The sequence below is a fragment of the Crocuta crocuta genome, unplaced genomic scaffold (genome assembly GCF_008692635.1).
Source record: "Crocuta crocuta isolate KB4526 unplaced genomic scaffold, BGI_CrCroc_1.0 scaffold388, whole genome shotgun sequence".
NCBI classification, from domain to species: Eukaryota; Metazoa; Chordata; class Mammalia; order Carnivora; family Hyaenidae; genus Crocuta; species Crocuta crocuta.
The window spans coordinates 691,808-712,893 of NW_027528867.1; the positions used below are offsets into that span (position 1 = coordinate 691,808).

At 39.8% G+C, this 21,086-nt stretch overlaps 1 protein-coding gene across 1 annotated transcript in view; it reads right to left on the reverse strand.

Annotated features, from left to right (window-relative positions):
- Positions 1–21,086, reverse strand: part of HYDIN (HYDIN axonemal central pair apparatus protein) — a 334,542-nt gene that overhangs the window by 200,743 nt on the left and 112,713 nt on the right. Inside the window, exons 12-16 of the mRNA XM_077756337.1 lie at positions 16,279–16,346; positions 9,780–10,015; positions 7,051–7,151; positions 4,074–4,209; positions 962–1,126 (exon numbers count right to left, since the gene is read on the reverse strand). Of these exons, the coding sequence (XP_077612463.1) occupies positions 962–1,126; positions 4,074–4,209; positions 7,051–7,151; positions 9,780–10,015; positions 16,279–16,346 (706 nt within the window). The remainder of the gene's footprint in view (positions 1–961; positions 1,127–4,073; positions 4,210–7,050; positions 7,152–9,779; positions 10,016–16,278; positions 16,347–21,086) is intronic.

Consider the following 21,086-nt stretch of genomic DNA (forward strand, 5'->3'; position numbering starts at 1 on the left):
ACACACACACACACACTTATACACGATATTATTCAGCCATAAAAAAGAATGAAATATTGCCATTTGTGACAAAATGGATGGATTTAGAGAGTATAAACCTAAGCAAAATAAGTTAGGGAGAGAAAGACAAATACTATATGATTTCACTCATATGTGGATTTAAGAAATAATAAAAAACAAAGAGAAAAAAAGAGACAAACCAAAAAAACAGACTCTTAACTATAGAGAACAAGCAGATGGTTACTGGTGGAAGAGTGGGGGGATGGTGAAATAGGTGAAAGGATTAAGAGTGCACTTATCATGATGAGCAGGGAGTAATATATAGATTTGTTGAATCACTATACTGTACACCTGAAATTTGTATGACACTGTATGTTAACTATACTGGAATTAAAAATTTTTTAAATGAAAAAATTTTGGGGGCGCCTGGGTGGCTCAGTAGGTTGAGCGTCTGACTTCGGCTCAGGTCATGGTCTCACAGTTCGTGGGTTCGAGCCCCACATCGGGCTCTGTGCTGACTGCCAGCTCAGAGCCTGGAGCCGGCTTCAGATTCTGTATCTCCCTCTCTCTCTGACCCTCCCCGCTCATGCTGTCTCTCTCTCTTTCTCAGAAGTAAATAAAACATTAAAAAAATTTTTAATGAAAAAATTTTTAAATAAGTTTTTAAAAAAATTTTTAAATAAAAGTTTTTTAAATTGAAAACAGAAAGAATAAATTGTAAAAATTAAAAAATAAATAAAATAGAATAAAGAAGAAAATTAAAAAGAACAAATGCTATAAAACAGTACTACTTTTCAATGGATCTGAAGATAGATTCCCAAAGTAACACAGGACTAGTATTTTGCCTACAGAGTGAAATGTACAACTCTAGAAACAATTGCAAGAAAGCAGAGGACATGCAGATATGGAATATGCAAGACATACAGCAATTTTAACTTTAATTCTGAAAACTGGCTCTCACCATAGGGGGGTCCGGGCTCCCAAAGGTTGAGATGTAAACTATGGACCTATATTCCCCAGTGACCTGTGTCTCCAGGGCCAGAGGTATGTGGACGGTGCTATGGGGGGGAATGACTCCACAGGGTGTGGGACTGGAGAGTAACACGGCAGGCATGTCTTCATGTACCTGGTGGGAGAGACAAGCTGGATGGGTAAGCAAGCCCCTGACAAGGTATGAAATAAATAGCATATTAGATTATTTTGAAACAAGTGTTGCCCTAAGGCCTTGTAGGTTCTTTAGGAGTATGTCATTATTCAGACAAGTAAATGGGGATGAGCACCTCAATTCTGCTAAAGGGAAGCAGGGTGTGTAGAAGGTCCCAATCCAAAGTGCACAACCCAGCAAGATGCAGAAATTATCCACAATGTGAACTAGTTCATGGGAACAGCTCCCCATGGCCAAATTCCTTCACCTGGCCCTCCATGTCCTCCACCACCTCTTCCCTTTGCACTTTGTCAACAGAGGCCATTGGTTTTTCCTGAATACATGATACTGCTTCCTACTTCCAACACTCTGCACTTATATTACTCTTCCTGGAATGCCCTCTCCCTTCAATGGACCTGCACATTTATCCTGAATGCCCACAGGTATCCCCGTACCCTAGAGTAAGGGCTTTTCCTCTGTCCCCAGGGGGCATCCTACAGTCCTTTTCCACAGTCTGTACCATCTGTGTCGATCTGTTCCATGGGCTGTCAGCTTCCTAGGGTGTGATCTGGGCTTCTCCTGGCCCAATTCCTGGCCCAAAGCATGTGCTCAGTACATGTTTTTTAAATGGCAAAATAGGTAGGTGAATAAATGAATGCTATACAGTGTTTACCAATGTATGCCCTTCAGAACCCTACTCTGCAGCATATTACTAGCTTTTATCCAACAGAAACAAATAAAACTTTAGCTAGATGGGGCGCCTGAGTGGCTCAATCGGTTGAACATCTGATTCTTGATTTTGGCACAGGTCATATTCCAGTGTTGTGGGATCAAGCCCCACATTGGGCTCCTCGCTGAGCACAGAGCCTACTTTGGGATTCTCTCTCTTTCTCTCTGCCCTTCCCCTCATCTCTAAAATTAAAAAAAAAACACATAAAAATGAACAAAATCCAAAACTTTAGCTAGATGGGTGATGGGTATTAAAGAGGGCACTTGTTTGTTGTGATGAGCACTGGGTGTTGTATGTAAGTGGTGAATCACTGAATTCTGCTCCTGAAACCAATACTGCACTGCAAGTTAACTAACTACAATTTAAAAAACAAACTCCAAAGGAACCTGGGTGGCTCAGTCGGTTAAGCGATCAACTCTTAATTTCGGTTCAGGTCATGAATTTACAGTCTGTGAGATTAAGCCCCACATCTGTCTCTGTGCTGGCAGTGAGAATCCTGCTTGGGATTCTCTCTCTTTGTCCATCCCCCGCTCACATGCTTGGCACTCTCTCTCAAAAATAAATAAACATTTTAAAAAAATCTTTAAAAAATCTCATGGCCAAATAAGTTTGGGTAATTCTGGGAAACCTTAGCTGTTGGAGAAAGACAGAACATACAGATTTCACCTGTCGAGGGACCCCCATGGTCTTTGTACACCTCTACGCTGGCCTAACATGGCCTAATCTAACTCATCCTGCCTATGTAGCAATGCTCTGCCCAACCTTACTGGAGCCTGAAGCAAAAGGGAAAATCAGCCAATTCTGCCTTAATCTAATATTTTGATATTTTATTATGAACTATTTTGCATTAATTTTGCTTTCTTAAAATGTGACATGAAAATATTATTTCTCTTGATTCCTGAGTGTTTTGGCTCCCCTCCCCACCCAAATTCTGTGATCATGGCAAGGGCCTCACCCTTTCCCAGCCTGCCTGTGCAGAAAAAGCTTCCTCACCCCATATGTAGGCTGTGTTCTGAGTTCTTGAAGTGATTATGCCCTATTCAAGGCTAGCCTATTCCACTACTGATCGCCTAAAAGTTAGAAAAGTTGCCTCCCATCAACCTAACCCTTGGCTTCTGGTTTTGTCTCAGAGAAGCCCATACAACAGTTCTAATTTCCTCTTTTGTATAACAGCCTAGGAAAGATGGCTATTTCATCCTAGTTAAGGTTTTACTGTTCCTAAACAAACACTGTGCTCCTCATATAACCTGGATTTCCAGATGATGTTGATTGCCATTCTGGTTACTTCACATGTGATTTTTTTCTGATGTTTCCACTAAAAAAATACAATGTCAATATCAGGAGACAAAACCTGGCACTGCCTTGACCAGTAGCCATCTCCTTTCTTTAGCTGATCACTGTGTTTCTCTGATATAGCCTAACTCACCTTGGTTCGGTGGCCTCCATACTGGTCTTTGAACACATTTTGAAACTGTAGCCAAATAAAACCCCCATCTGATTTGTTTTTGGGTTTGTTTGTTTGTTTTTTTTTGGCATGAATTTTTATTAGAGTACTGTGTTTACAGAACAATAGAGTTTTAAACCCAAATGCATTCTTGGTAAATTGTCTCCTGTTAGTGACCTTCCATTACTTTGGTCTATGCAGATCTTTTGGAGTCTTTAATCCATATGTGCTTAATTGCTCAGTGCCCCACCTAGCTGGGTGTAATGGCATGTGGACAGATCCATGTCATAAAACATTAGAAGGCAATTTCATTTTATTTCTTTTTGTAGTACCTCTAGCCTTCTGTTCAACAAGTCCATTTAAAAATACTGTGTCTTAGTGTTGCTTTTAAAGTCACAGCCATAGCCATAAATGAAAACTCCTAGCTCTGCCTCATTTCCCATGAATGATTAATTCATAGGCAATTATTTGTAGGTGTAACTCCTGCATGTTGGCTTAATTGACCCTTGCCTTTCTTTATCAAAGGCAATTTCCCTGGGAAATTAAGAACTGTTTACACCTGCAGCTGCTCAATCATGCAGGTGGCAATCCAGCTGTGGCTTTATGACCCCATGCACAGATTATCTCAGGGTTCAAAATCAGAATTACAGAAGGTTATGCATTCAGGAATATGGCTCTTTTGAAGTATTTATTTTTCTCATTGAGGGAATCCAACTGAAGAAAAATCAACGCTGAAAAAGGATAAAGTAAGTCACCTGGGGCAGGACCTCATAGCATCCTGGGAGGTCATCATGATTGACAAGCTGGACCGTTTTCTCATAGGGGTACTTCAGGAAACAGCGCCCAAAGTCCACCTCTGTGTTCACCATGTGGAGGGTAGGTACAATACACCTGCTCAAAGGAAAGAGCCCATTAAAGAATTCAAAAGGATAGAGAGCTTATTTACATATGGAGAATGCAGAGTTCCAAGTTAAACACACTTGTCAATGTCACATAGTTTTTCTCTAATAACTACATTAATGATTTTTAAATCTCTCCTGTCATTCCTATCCCTTAGCCCCCAGCCACCACTGTTTAATCAAGAAAGGGCTAGAAGCAAGACTCCTTAAACAGCGGTCTGACATGGGTAATGACTAACATTACCATTGTTTTTCATATTCAGTCTTGTGCCAAGGGCCCCCCACAGTGTAAGTTCCTTAGGGTGGTGGATCTGTTTCCAAGGCAAACAGGGCCAATGCTACCAGCATGGGGTCCTAACTAGCTGTGACACTCTGGACCAGTCAGAGTTCCCTGAGGACGAGCTACAGTTTGCACCATGTAAATTATGGTAATAATTCTAATTCCTATGCAGAACAGCTGTCTTGGATCAGGAGGCTCAGGCAGCTGCTCCACCCAGAAATGGCACTGTGACAGTGGGGCTCAGGGCGAAGGTGGGTGTGGTAGGGGAGGGGAGGGATAGTGGGGTGCAGGGAAGAGGGAGTTGAAGCCCTGTGTGAGCAGCTGGTCTATCATGAGGTTACTTGGGTTTCATTTTGTGTCTGCATCTAGAAGTCTGCCCTGCCTCGCTGCACTGTCACAATATAGTGCCGTGGTGAGGAGCACTGACGTCTGAATCAGAGCCAGGCTCAAAGAGTGACCTTAACAAATACAACCTTGAGCAACTTGCTTTCTCTCCTGGAGTCGCATTTTGCTCATAGGTAAAATGAAGGTAATTCTAGGGATTGACATTAGCATAATTAACTCAGAGTGTTGTGGGAAATACAGAAGCTAATGTGAATGAAGAGCACAGCACAGTGCCTACTGCACTGAGCAAGAGCTCAGTACTAGATGATTAACCTGTGGTAGAGGGCACAGCCAGCTGTCATTGCTGGCTCTCCGCAAGTTCTGAAAGCAATTCTTTTGTTCAGGGTCTTCAAGCAGTTCCTACTGATTACACCAAAAATAATGACATGAAAGTGAGACTTGTTAACCCAAAGTCTGAGGTTTAGCATGGGATGAGTGTTCATTTTTAGCTAGAATGGAAGCTGTTAGTTGACCCGATGACTTTCACAAAGCTAATCCTTCACTACCAGAAACACTGTGGCTGACAGGACTTCTAGTATTTGACTTGGGTCACAGAGTACACATCATAGGAAACTCATAGCCTCTTAGGACCCTGTTTTTGTTTTTCTTTAACTCAGGGTTTCCCACTGACAGCTGCAGGGAAAGGGGGCTGAAAGGGGGAAAGTATCAGAGTCAACCCACCCAGAAAAGAAATGCAAGACTAGACAAAAAAGGTAAACCTGAGTATAGAAAGGACCAGATGAATGAGCTTTTGCTGTTTTTAAACAAACAAAACAATTAGTTAGGTCTTTGGAAGGACTAAGCAGACCATGGCAAGGCCTTGACCTTCAAGTTCTTTCCAATATATCTTCCAAAATTCATGAGGCCTAAACTCTAGGGATGGATATGTTATCAAGGTTTTATTAAGTAATTTTCTCTATTTCATTTAGATGGCATTTTCATACACACCTTCTAAAGTCACAGCTCTGGACATGTGCTTGCTTTGGCAAGAGTGTGGCCCATGATTTTACTTATTTACTCAGGATCCCTGTAATCATCAGTGTCACACTCCACTCTCGGGAAGATCCCAACTTGGTAATGGAGAAACAATTAACAAATGGCAGAGCCAGGATTTTAACCTGACCTGAGAGTCCACCACTCCCTCTATTAAAATAGAGAGAAGATGAGGATGGGTCTGAGGAGTTTATGTTGTTAGAGAGCCTCATTTGGAAGGCCTTTTTGCAGCCTGCATTGAAGTCATAGTAAGTGTCCTGGAGCGGTACTGTCTTGCTAAAGGGACCTTCCACTGCAGGCCTGTGAGCACCGCTCTTTCCGGGAATAACCCCGGAGTACTGTATTTAAAGATAAAAATTTAAAAAACAGCAAATGATGGGGGTGCCTGGGTGGCTGAGTCCTTTAAGCGTCCAACTTCGACTTAGGTCATGATCTCACGGTTCATGGGTTTGAGCCCTGCATTGGGCTCTGTGCTGACACCTAAGAGCCTGGAGCCTGCTTCAGATTCTGTGTCTCCCTCTCTCTGCTCCTCCCCTGCTCATGCTCTACCTCTCTCTCTCAAAAAAAAAAATTAAAAAATTTTTTTAATTTTTTGATGTTTTTAATTTATTTCTGAGAGAGACAGACAGACAGACAGCATGAACAGGGGAGGGTCAGAGAGAGAGGGAGACACAGAATCTGAAACAGGCTCCAGGCTCTGAGCTAGACGTTTGCACAGAGCCCGATGCGGGTCTCGAACCCATGAACCGTGAGATCATGACCTGAGCCGAAGTCGGACGCTTAACTGACTCAGCCACCCAGGCCCCCCTAAAAATGTTTAAAGAAAAACAGCAACTGTTCACCTTTTTCTAGTAAAACCTTTTTAGTTACATACTTGGAAAGTCAGACCATTAGAGAGTACTATTACTCTTAACACTGCAACACACACACACACACACACACACACACACACACACACACACAAACACATCCCTTCTCTTATCTCCACCAAAAGTGCCATTGCTATTTTAAAGCTTTGTCATTTGAATATGAGATTCAGTATCAGATTTGCCTTCCTAGAAAAGCAGAACAAATGCAGTGAGAATTGGCTGCAGGCCCTCACCCTCTGGGAGAGGCGGCCCATTGCTGGAGGCTCAGGGGAGACGCAGGAAGAGAGAAAGCAGGGGGGTGTGATACCTGGCTGTGATTAGGAGAGCCAGCACTTCTTCCCCGACGCCCTCCACGTCCACCACCAGGGCCAGCTCATATTTCTGCACAGTGTTGGAGCATAAGGTCACCTGGAAAGATAAAGGTGAAAAGCTGCTCTTCCACAAGGCCGGGCCTCCCTCTGTGCAGGGGAGAAAGGAGCCAGGGGAGGAGGGCACTGATGAGGATGGCTTCTGAGTACTTTTTTATGGGCTGTTTGGCGGTTTACATTTTTAGTTGAACAAGCTACATTTTGGGGTCAGGGCATGCTGAGCTTTTTCAAAGGTGAGGTTAGAAACCAAATGGTTTTTAGTACAATAGGTTTGCTCATTTCTGAGAAGACTTTATCAAAGAAGTCATATCCCTGCATAAGGGGAAAAAAATGACCCTGAAGGATGAACCATATCAAACAAACTTTCATTACTCAATTTAAATTGTTCTCTATATCTTCAGGCTATAGAAATTATGAAAATTCAATACACCAATAAAACACTACAGCTAAGTTTCTCTTACAGCAAAATAAATGAACATAAAACCATATCAGTTTCAGAAAACGGCCTAAGAAATCAACTAGACAGTCTTTTTTAAAAAAAGAATCAAAATCTTGTCTCCCCACTGTCCACCATATTCATTATTAGAGCAGAAAGTAGGAAGCTCCAAAGAAAGGTCTATTCAAAGACAATATGTGCCCAGTATATTTTATCCTCTGATTTTTATTTATTATTGTGAAATTTTACATTTAGCTGTTGAGGTCCTGTCACAATTTTTAATTGCTTAAAAATGATTTGTAGTGGAAGAGATAAACTCGTTAAGTTTAGAGAACAGCTTCTGGCACAGGTTAAAGCTTTTCCATACATCAATTATGTATGAAGGACTAATTAAACAACTTTTTTTTGGTTGCAAAGGGAATCGCTGGATGCAAATTTGAGTCCACATAGACATGGTTGATGTAGTTCAGGAGTGAAAATTGAAGCCCGGAGAAAGCTTTTCCAAATCTAAAGGGAAAATAAAGTGAAGGTGGAGCCATTGATTTGGAAGGAAAATTTGTTAGATCTGGAGAGAAGCAGCTGGCCCAGCGTGCAGAGGTTCCTGGGGTGACTAACCCCTGTTCCTGTCCCTGAGCTCTGGTTAGAAGGCAGAGCAAGTGGCTCTCACAGAAGGCAGCTAGGCAGGTGCTATGTCTTCTCAAACCTTCCTATACGATGTGCGAGAAGCAAAAAAGGAAAGGTAGGTGACGTGTAGGCTGAGCATGAAGTAAAAAATAAATTCTTTGCAACAGCACTTCTTCCCGGGAAAGTCACAGTTACCAACTGCTATGATCTGAATGGTTGTGCCCCACCCCCCAAATTCATATGCTGAAATCCTAACCCCCAATGTGGTGGTGATTAGGAGGTGGGGCTGCTGGGGGTGATTAGGTCAGGAGGGTGGAGCCCTCATGAACAGGATTAGTACCCTAAAGAAAAAGACCCCATAGCTCCTCCCTGCACACATGTGAGGACACAAGTCAGCAGTCTGCCCCTCACCAGAACCCTACCATCTGTCACCCTGATCTTAGACTTCCAGCCTCCAAACTGTGAGAAATAAATTTCTGTTGTTTATAAACCACCCAGTCTTAAGTGTTTGGGTTTTTTTTAAAGCCTTTTTTTTTTTTTTTAAAGTAGGCTCCACGCCCAGCATGGAGCCCAGTGAGGGCTTGAACTCAATGATCCTGAGCTCAAGACCTGAACCAAGATCAAGAGCAGAACACTTAACCCACAGAGCCACCCAGGTGTCCCTTGAGAATTTGTAATAGCAGCCCAACCAGACTAAGCCTGCAAACCTGAGAAGTTACAATGATATATGATATAAACCTCATCCAGCCCATGGAGAAGCCCTTGGGAGAGCCAAAGACTCCCAGAAAAGATTTAGGATGAGCAGCTTCGTGGTGAGATATTATTAAACATTTAAAACAAATGTGGGGCCTAAAACCATAGCTGAATTAAATATTCAAAGGTAATAACTAAAGAGAAAATTACCAACCTTAGCTATGGAAGTCTTTTCTTTTTTCTTTCCCAGAAAAAAGAAAATTATTTCAACTTAGCAGCCTTTGGTAATGCTAGACCTAACTATTTGGAGAAGCAAAAGTAAGTGAAAGAAGACAGTAAAACCTTTCTCAGTGAGCTGTGAAAGAATTCTGCTGGTGGCTCTTCTAGGCTGTGCCCAGAGCATCACTCCATGGGCCTAATTATAAAGTACTGTTAGGAACATCACACCTACATTCACCATGAAGCCCAGATTTGTATTACAAACCTGAATAAACTGGATATCATCAGTGGCACAAATCTGGACATTTATTGGTAAAAACAATTAGATTCTGAAGGAAAAGAGCACCTAATTATCGGTGAGTTCTTAAATCTTTTTAGGTCTGTACCAATGAGTGTACTATCTCCGTGGAGCAGTGGTTTCACTAGAAATCACTAGAATCCACAGTTCTGGTGAAGGTAATGCCTCTGGATTGATGGAAATTCATGGGAGCAGTGTCAGTCCTTGTGCCCAATATATGTGTATCTAGTTTCTTTTGCTTCATGGTTTATTTCCTCATATGCCCACTTTTCCATGTGAATTAGAGGCACTCCCTCCCACTGACAGTGGACGTATAAAACAAACCCTAGCTGCAATCCTGGTAACTATTTGAGAGTGTGGCTGCCTGGCTATACATGCTGGGAGGTTGTGCACTTTACCCTGATAGCAGCAAATCCTTGGGAGCGAATGGTGCCACTGCTGGGAGTGATGGTGAATTCTTTTGGTTTCATTATGGGTCTTTCATCCTTGTTCCAAAATGGTCTTTTGTTGTCTGAATACTGCTCACAACTTGAAATGCTTTTATGGCCATCGCCATCCCCAGGGACACGCAGTTTGAAGGTCATGGGGACCAAGGAGGTATTATTGAGGGAACATATCAATGTATGAGGGAAACCTGGAAAACAAAATGTGAGGTGAGATATAAAAGCCCCACTATAGCCTCCCTTCAAACTTTGCTAGCATTAAATGAACTGTCTGTGCAATTCATCACCACTTGCTTAACTCCACCTCTCCCTGATAGTTTCCTCAATTGTATAATCAATGAATGCATTTCTTTCATTCATTCATTCACTCAGTCAGTAAATACTCTTATACACTTACTATGTAGCAACTATAGACATAAATGCCTGATGTTCATCCAAGTCCCTCTCAAGAAGCAGCCTCTATTATCTGTTTGGTGAATAGTCCTCCAGAAGTATATTTAGCATTTAATTTTTACACAGAATACAGATTTAAGAAAAATTGAATCATGTTTGCTCTTTTCATCTGCCAATGTGTGAAAGGAGAAGCCTGTGTGGTTTTCCCTGTTGTGTGACCCAGAGCCCGCCAAGATATTATAGAACTCCTACTGGACCTGTCTGAGGCATGTGCTCTCAGGGTCGATGACACAAAATCAAATAATAGCATCTCCTGAGATAGACTTTACAACCTCCTTTTGAGCCATCCAGAGACTAACACACTGGCTTTTACCTCCCTTAGACAGAGCTACTTTTTCACATTAAATCGAGCCTTCCAACATTCAGTTTGGCAAGCCTCCTGGCCTTTTTCTAAGAGATGTGGGTCCTCCTTGCCTGGCAAGCAATAAACAGAGCTCTGATTTTGTATTCCCTAGGTGGCTACTCTATCTGATACCACATTCAGCACAAGAGGAGAACGAATATGCATATTTCTATGGGATGCGAACACTCTACCTCAAGCCCTACTGCAATAAAACACAATTGGTCTCTGGAGTAGTTACTACATTACTGCAGGGGATATTTTGGACTGATCTACTTATCTCCTCATTTCTAGGCCTTTGTCTACACATTAGGACTGTTGGAGGAAACAGATTTATGTCTCCTTTGTGATACCACCTGCCAATCTTCTTGGAAGAGATCTGTTATGGAAAAAGAATTGACTGCTTAAATGTGCCTGAAGGACTTTCTTGGAAATTCCAGAGGAGCTGCTAGAAAGTCCATTTAACAATCATGTATTGCTGTATTCAGCTTTCCAGAACTTTCCCAGCAAAGACTCTTAAAACTGTAGATCCCTCACCCTTGTTTATTTTTACTTGACCATTTATGGCATCAGTACTCTCCTAATGTATAGGGTACTCTAGAAATGGTTTGCATAAAGATTCAGAGGGGTCCTTCCAAACCATTGCTCAGACTATTTCCCTGCAGCTAGGTTTTCTGAGAATAAAGCCAATCATAACCCCCTACGTAGAACAATTCCTTGTACAATGACCTGTAAACCCCATATTGCTTATTAAAAAGCCTAAAGAAAAAGGTATTATTTTGTTAAAGACTGAAGGGTCATTAAATAATACAAGTGTTACTCCTAGCTTCTGCTTGCACCAAATCCTAATGCTGCTGGGTTTAGGCTTCCCTCATGCTTTCAATGATCTCTTCTGCTAACCTTTCTGAGATCTTTCTATAATCATTGTAATTAAGATAATAAGGGACAGGGGCGCTTGGGTGGCTTAGTCGGTTGAGCGTCCGACTTTCGCTTAGGTCATGATCTCGCGTTCGTGGGTTCGAGCCCCGTGTCGGGCTCTGTGCTGACTGCCAGCTCAGAGCCTGGAGCCTATTTCAGAGTCTGTGACTCCCTCTCTCTCTGACCCTCCCCTGCTCATGCTGTCTCTCTCTCTCTCTCTCCCCTAGAAATAAATAAAAATATTTAAAAAAAAAGATTATAAGGGACTGGGGGCACCTTGGTGGCTCAGTCAGTTAAGCATTCACCTCTTGACTTTGGCTCAGGCCATGATCTCATGATTCATGAGATTGAGCCCTGCATCAGGCTCTGAGCTGATAGTGAGGATCCTGACTGAGATTCTGTCTCCCTTTCACTCTGGCCTTGTGCTTGCTCTCTCTCTCTTTCTCTCTCTCTCTCTCAAAATAAATACAAATAAACTTGAAAAAAAGATTGTAAGGGACAATTATAATTAATTGTCCCTGGATCCCCACTTTACAACATCCTAAAGTCAATTTAAATATTTCTTCTTCTTTTTTTTTTTAAAATGTTTTATTTATTTATTTCTAGGAGAGAGAGAGACAGCATGAGCAGGGGAGGGTCAGAGAGAGAGAGGGAGCGACAGACTCTGAAACAGGCTCCAGGCTCTGAGCTGGCAGTCAGCACAGAGCCCGACGCGGGGCTCGAACCCACGAACCGCGAGATCATGACCTGAGCGAAAGTCGGACGCTTAACCGACTAAGCCACCCGGGCGCCCCTAAATATTTCTTCTTGAGTGAAAAACTGCCTGTTCATACCTGGGCCATGGAAGACAACTATCATGATTTTTTTTTTTAATGTTTTATTTATTTCTAGGAGAGAGAGAGACAGCGTGAACAGGGGAGGGTCAGAGAGCAAGGGAGTCACAGACTGAAACAGGCTCCAGGCTCCGAGCTGGCAGTCAGCAGAGAGCCCGACGCGGGGCCCGAATCCACGAACCGCGAGATCATGACCTAAGCGAAAGTCGGACGCTTAACTGACTAAGCCACCCAGGCGCCCCATCATGATTTTTTTTTTAATGTTTATAGCCTTTAAACCCTAACTTCTCTGGCAAAATTGTACAATGCTCAGGTCCACTGAATTCCTGGAGCCTTCCAAAATCCCTATTCTCGTTCAACATATTCCTGTACCTCCTGAAAAACAGTCAGCTTGCAAATACATACACTCTGACCCTTTTTGTCTATAATGTAGCATATCATTTATTACTTGGTCTATTGTATTCTTTGATGAATTTGAGGATTTATCAAGGCTTCACTGTTCTTTCAGAGATAATCACCATCTAAATTCTATAATCTGACTCTTTCAGGCTACTACTATTGCTCAGTCAACTTAATTAATTATTAGACATGTCATCCAACATCCAGTCCTACCATCAAAATATTTATAGCCATAGTTTAAACATCTCAGATACCAAACAACAGTACTACTACCTGTCATCTACTTTAGGGTGTTTATAATAACTGGACACCATCAATCCCAATAGGCCCTGATGCCTAATCTAGATCTGCATCTCTAAGCAAATAAAGGCCATGTCCCTAATATTAACCTATAACAGACACCTCTTTAGGAATGAGCCTTCATGCCAAGATGAGGACAATATCACCAACTTTAGTTAGCTCAATGCACTCCCCAGAGTTACAAGTCTCTGCAAACCTTGTTTAACTCCATACAATGTCTGTCATTCTGAAATAACTTCTCCAATCCCTGGCTTGGTCCTGTAAGAGTTCATTTCTCTTGCATTTCGAACTATATGCACCCCTATTGGTCTTTCATTCCTGAGCCAATCACATGCTTACTTTTGTCTGCCTCATCAAAGCCCTATTTGCACATGCGAGGTAATAATTAGCAAGTTTCCAACAAATAACTCTTCAATGTACCATGTTTCTTTGTGACAGGAGGCCAATCTTCCTGGAGAAATAAAAATGATACCTTGGGTAGGAGTCATGAAAGAACTCTAATTCCGACTTTAGGACTTAAAAATATTATCATAGAATAATTTTGAAATTGTATCACAAAATGTTTCTTAACTTTGGATGATACAATGCAGAATCCAGAAGCACAGCAAAGTAGCCTGAATTAGCTGACCCAAGTGGTTCTAAAAATCAAATAGCCCTAGATTTCCTGTTGGCAAGCAAAAAGGCATGTTTTTCATTAATATTTCCTGCCACATCATAGAGAAGATTATGGAATCCATATCTAAAATAAAAGAAATGCAACTTGAATCTTGAAGGTGGACTTAAGTGGATTAAGTTTTCCTGGGAATCTTGGGTCATGGCCCTGTAGTGTCTTCCCACCTCTTATCAAGCTGCTTTATTGCCAGGTGGTCTAGTAAGATATTATACAACAAAAGAAAAATTAGCTTTTTTGTAATTTTCATCTAAGTTAGTTATCAAAACTTCTAGCTGGATCAACTATGAGAAACAACTGTTGATTACTATCTCTATAGCTCAAGGAAACAATGAATACATTACCCAATAATGGCTTTTCCTATATACTTAGGGATAAGAGAGGGCCAAATGGAAGATGTTAATGGGAAAAAAACCTACCTAGCTTTGGAGAATGCATAAATGGTTTTACCTACTGTATTATACAGAGCTGGCCAATATCAAATACAGAATTTTGAATAAATCAATGGTACCTAGGAGGTATATATACACCTCCTGTTTGGCATATTTCACTGAAATGTACTATTAGGGGGCCTTGATGCTTTTAAATGTTTGGATTCTAGATACAAGTGTTCCAGATATTCTTGGGGCTCAAAAATTGGCTTATTGTTGGTATAGTATTTACATTAACCTTTCAGAGGTAAACAATAGGGCAGATTCTAGATAATGGATCAGTCTAATATTTCTCGGAATGACTAATCAGAGATTTTTATTTGGATTATTTTTTCTCCCTCCAAGGCAATATGATATAGGGTACCTCTTCCAAATGTTCTGTGTTAGAGTTCATATTTAAATGTCTGTGGAAGGGTATGCTGCTGTCATGCATCAGTTGCCCAGATCTCTCTGTGGACTCAGTTGAGCTGTTTGGAGAGTAACTGCATAGGTCTTTGGGTAATTCACCTCTCATTGCACATCAGTCACAATTTCCCTTGAGAGAGTATGCCTCTCTCAGTTGGCCAACAGACAATATTCAAGTTATAGGTCACTTTTACTTTCCTTCAAAAAGTCTATCACTCAGACATGCCCTACAAATTTGTAAAAATTCCTCCAGCCTTTAGAAATAGAGATTGAACTCCATTTATATAGATTTTCCTGTATGCTAGATAATGTTAAATGCTAATGCAATGGATAAAAACATTATTAATCAGTTTTTGCAAAGAAAGGATATTTTTTGTAGAGAAAAAATTTTTCCCCAAGTAGATGGTCCTACTTGAAGCAAAAGAACTGAAACTCAAAATGGGAGGCAATAGAGAAAAATGGAAAGGATTATGGACTATGTATTGAGACTAGTGCTTCTCAGCCTTCCCTAAATTGTTATTACTTCCTAAAAAGAACCACTGTGATGAATTAATCTTCAAAAAAATCAATTAATTAAATGTAATTTAAGTTAGATGAATTTCTCCCTAATGAGAAAAATTAAATACTAAGGAATAAGGTTCTGTTGGGTAGGGTAGAACTCTGGAGGACTACAAATGTGGGTTAGATTTACACTCTTTTTATAAAATTTTATTTATTTATTTACTTATTTATTTTTTGAGCCATCCAGGTACCCTTCTATTTTATTTTTTTTAAATCTTCTTTTACTTATACTTGACCCAGAACTTTGTATCATTGGTTTTTATCTCCTTTTCTAAAGCTCCAGTGGTGCAATCGGTTAGTGCGCGGTACTTATACACTCTTTTTTTTCAACCCCAAACAAACAACCTTTATCCCTTTGGGGGCAACATCATCCCAGTTGACAGTGCATGATTTAGAGAGAGCTCGGGTGAAATATGTGTTCTGCCACTGTTGTATGATCATGGGAAGTTATTTACCTGTTTGAATGCTCAGTTCTTCCAGTTCCAAAATGGGAATCTTAAATAGTATCTCCCCAAAGGATTTAAAGGATTAAATGTAGTACTGAATGTGATTCACTTAGCAGAGATTGGAATATGAGAAAGAACCAATAAATGGAAACTTTCACTGCTAATGCCGCCACTGTTATCATTGTTATTATTTGGAAAGGTGGAGACAGGAGGAAATGGCTCACGGGAAGTAACTGAGCAAGAAGACAACACAAAAATATAGAAGTCCTCAGCTTGGAGTGAGAGGACACCTGAGTCAAACCACCACTAAATTCACTTGAAACCTGAGAGCATCTCTGTGAAAAGGCTGCATAGACACACTGGCAAATCAGAACCTGCATATAAAATAGAGTGTTCTGAACATTCAGATAGCAGTGTCAAGTTTAAGGCTTTCTGGTGTTCCACCGCTGAAAGAGCAGGGACAACCACAGCTTGAAAACTATTCGTGCCCAGGACACAGTTATAACTTTTACATATAAACTAGGAAATGGCACCAAAATGCCATTGCTGCAGCAGAAGAAGAGAACAATTCTAGACTCTCTTAGCTATTACCTGTAAAAAATTGGTAAGAGAGGTTCTTTGTAAACTTTCCTCTTTCCATGTAGAGACAGAGAGGCAATTCCACTCAATTTCTAATTTAACATGGAAAAACTACTCACCAAAGGAAACATTGCCAAAGTGCAGAGCAGGAACATTAAAGTGGAAGGTAGGTCCAATGACACAGCCTCTGTAAGTAGAAATACAAATTGTGGGGAATGGATAGAGAATCCAGTGAATTCATAGTAACAGTCAGTAAAGACAGTAAATATTAAAGCCATAAACTGGCTTTGAGTCAAGTACAGAATCTAGCACTTAAACTAGAAGTGGTGGTTTTATTACAGTGGTTCTTAGAGTTCTCTCTCAAGACTCAAACCATTGGGTTTTAGCAAATGATGCTGCAGTTAACTCAACACCAAATTCCTACCCATGAATGAGGCAGAGCAGACACATCACCAAACCAATGACATGGAATATTAATGTGGATAAGATACATATCATGGCAAGTTATTCTCAAGCAAGAAACAAAAATTATAGGGCTGGTCATATAACAAGCATTAAAAACTATCAACGGTACCAATATTCCTGGTTCCACATTTTTATAAAACTGCTTTTTCCAATTCCCACCACAACCAGCTGTGATCTTGGCCACTTTACCTCCATACCCCCTAGTTTCTTTTCCTCGTGTATTAAAGAAAAGACTGTAATCTGGAATAGGTGACCTTTAAAGGAACCTCTGCTATAAATGGTCCTTTTCTCTATCAGTTCAAGGCCTCATGATCTTGGAGTGATTTGCTAGCTTAAAATAAATAGTAGAGAGATTCTACAGTTTCTAGTTGACTTCAGCTGCAGTAAATAGCATAATAGTCCCCAACGATGTCTATGTGCTACTCCTCAGAATGTGTGAATATGTTAGATTACATGATAAAGGGGAATTAATGTTGCAAAAGAAATTAAGGTTCCTAATTAACGGATCTTAAAATAGAGAGATTTTCCTAGATTATTCTGGTGGGCCCAATGTAATCACAACTGTCTTTAAAAATACAAAAGGATACAGAAGAGGAGGTTGGAATGATGCAATGTGAGAAGGACTTAACCAGCTGTTGCTGGCTTTGAAGAAAGAGGAGGGACACCATGAGCAAAAGACTGTGGGCAGCTTCAAGAAGCTAGAAAAGGCTAGGAAATAGATTCTCTCCTAAAGCCTCCAGGAAGCAAAACAGCCTGGCCAACGTCTTGATTTTAGCCCAACAAGACCTATGTTGGACTTCAAAAGTATAGAGCTGTAAAATAATAAATTCGTATTGTTTTAAGCTACAAAGTTTGATGTAGAAGAAATAGAAGACTAATAAATATGTATTTGTTTATTCTTGATTTTCACCATAATCCATGTCCCTAAAACCTCTAGGTAAGAACTGAGATAATCTTCATCTATGTGCCAAGCTTTTAAAAATTATAGACACACAGATACCAGGAAACACTTTAATCATGAAAATTCTAATTCACCCAGCTTGATGTTGGTGAAGTAGGTGTGTCATACTGTACTGAATGTGTTGGTGTCCTAGAGGTACTTTAGGCTGCTGTCTGACATAATGTGGTTAGAAGCTGTTGTAAGTCTGGAAGGAGCCATCACAGCAAAGGCTCAATTCTAAAAGCAAATTTCAATCCTAAAGGCCTTTCTCAGGACCATCTATTCTACTTCATCCTAACGATCCCAAGTAGTTTCAAAAGGAGTGGCTGGTACTTGGCAAAGAATAAGGAACCAGTTGAGAATGAGGTCAAACAAGCCTATAGGACAAATACTTGGACTTGTAAAAGAAATTTTATGAGGCCAAGTAACAAAGAGATCAAAGGGATGGAAATGCACAAAGGCTAAAGAAAGTAAGGAAGACGCTCACAAAATTGTACAAAGCAGTTATTTAATAGGTGTGGAAGTAGAAAGAACCAGAATTAAATCACATCTGTTCAGGGACACATATAACTAAGGGAACTGTGGCCAAATACCAACTGGAATTGGACATGGCTGCATTCATTCTAGAAGGGATTCTGAATATTTGAATAGTCTCTGCAAGTTTGTACCCTCCATCAATGCAGTGGTCTGTTAAAATTATACTGTTGACCCTTGAGCAATGCAGAGGTTAGGGGTGCCGACCCTGTGTGCAGTTGAAAATCTTTTAACTCTCTCAAACTTAACTACTAACAGCCTATTATTGACCAGAAGCCTTACTGGCAACATGAAGAGACAATTAAAACATATTTATATATGTATTATATACTGGTATTCCAATAATAAACTAGAGAAAAGAAAATGTTACTGGGAAAATCAGAAGTAAGAAGGGTGTTGGGTGGCTTAGTTGATTAAGTGCCTGACTTCGGCTCAGGTCATGATCTCACAGTTCATGAGTTTGAGCCCTGTGTTGGGCTCTGTGCTGACAGCTCAGATCCTGGAGCCGGCTTCAGATTCTGTCTCTCTCTCTCTGCCCCTCCCCTACTCATGCTCTGTCTCTGTCTCTCTCTCAAATATAAGTAAACATTTTAGAAAATTAAAAAAAAAAAGAAAATTGGAAGGAAGAAAAAAATACACGTTTTACTGTACTGTATTTATCAAAAAATATTCACATGTAAGGGGACACGTGCAGTTCAAGCCTGTGTTATTCAGGGTCAATTGTAATTTTAAAGACAAGATATAGGAAGACGGAATTATTAAGATATGTTAGGTGAAACAAGTTGAAAGCAAAATATATGTTATAGTTAAGAGTTTATGAAATTACATATGTAAAAATGACAGGCAACAAAACTACTTATGGGTAATTTTTATTAAGTCGCATTAACTTTACAGTGTTGTTGTTTATGCAACCATTTAAGGTACTGGGTCATGTAGTTAGAGGAGTAAATAGAAACAGCAAAAATATAATAACTGTTCTGATCTTTCAAGGGACACTGGCCAAAATTATGTGGTATTGAGGAAAGAAGAGTATCTGACAGTTAAACAATAAGAAACAAAAGTTCATAATCTACAATATTAACTTTACAGAGATTTCTTAGGCCACAGGACTAAGAAAGTATTTCTGGATAAGTGATAAGTAAGGTCAGTATTAATGTGTAGAGCTGGAAATATAAATTATACATTAGACATATATTTGTGATACCAGATATTTGCCAGGTTTTCAAAAACGATTATTCATGGTTTGAAGTACAAGAACACTTTTGGACCAATGTGATTTAGATAAGGATATTTCTGAACTATGTTTTGCACTTGAAACTAATGTTAACATTGTGTGTCAATTATACCCAAATAAAAAAATTTAAAAACTTAAAAAACAATATTTCTCTTAGAACTATGTGATTCAGTTTTGGATACACACAAACATTCTTTCCCCAATCAGATTATCCTTCCCCTTGAAGAAAAAAATAGGAATAACATCCAAAATAAGAGACTGGTATGGGAGTTTGGGTGAATGTAATGTCCAGAGGATAAAATGAGAGACTTATCTTCCACAGAGCAGCTAAACTATTAACTAGTCCAAGTTTGTTTGTGAGTAGGTTCCTGGGAGATCCCTAAATCCTATTATTCACAGTGGAAAACCCCAGTGCACCATAACTTATTCAGGCATTGCTAGTGATGTGTACTGCTATTTGGGATCTTTAGGAGAGAATGTCAGAGATTTTAAAAATTCACCCAGGTAATGAAGGAAGTGACCATCATCCAATATTATAGGTTCCTGGAATTAACAATCACAGTTTCTTTGAAATATAACTCACATGCATATAATTAACCCACTTAAAGTGTATAAATCAATGGCTTTTGTATATTCATAGATATGTGCAACCATCACCACAGTCAATTCTAGAACATCTTCATCATTTTGAAAAGAAACCCCACAGCCTTTAGCTATCATGCTCTGTCCCTCATCCCCAGCCCTAAGCAACAACCATATCCCCATTTCTCCCTTTGGTTCAATCAGTCTATCCTTCACATATCTGAGGACTTAGCTGCTAGGTGCATACAAGTTTATAATTGTTCTATCTCTTTCATTATCATAAAATGTCCCTCTTTGTCTCAAATAACAATTTTTGTTTTAAAGTCTGTTTTGTATGATATTAGTACAGCTTTCTTTTGGTTACTGTTTGCATAGTCTATCTTTTTCCATCCTTTTAGTTTCAACTGATTCATATTTTTGGATTTAAAATGTGTCTCTTCTATAATAAGAGAATATTATGAGCAATTATATGCCAATAAAATAGGCAATCTGGAAGAAATGGACAAATTCCCAGAAACATATGAACTACCAAAACTGAATCAGGAAGAAATAGAAAATTTGAACATACCCATAACCAGTAAAGAAATAGAAATAGTAATCAAAAATCTCCCAAAAAACAGGAGTCCAGGACCAGGTGGCTTTCCAGGGGACTTCTACAAAACATTTAAAGAAGAGTTAACACCTATTCTCTTGAAGCTGTTCCAAAAAATAGAAATGGAAGGAAAGCTTCCAAACTTTCTATGAAGCCAACATTACCTTGATTCCAAAACTAGACAAAGACCCCACTAAAAAGGAGAACTATAGACCAATCTCCCTGATGAACATAGACGCTGAAATCCTCATCAAGATATTAGCCAACCAGATCCAACAATACATCAAAAAATTTTCACCACAACCAAGTGGGATTGACACCTGGAATGCAGGGATGGTTGAATATCTGCAAAAAACAATCAATGTGATTCATCACATCAATAAAAGTATACCAACAATGAAGCAATAGAAAAATAAGTCAAGGAATCGATCCCATTTATAATTACACCAAAAACCATAAAATGTCTAGGAATAAATCTAACCAAAGAGGTGAAACATCAATATACTGAAGACTATAGAAAGCTTATGAAAGAAATTGAAGACACATACACAAAAAATGGAAAAATATTCCATGCTCCTGG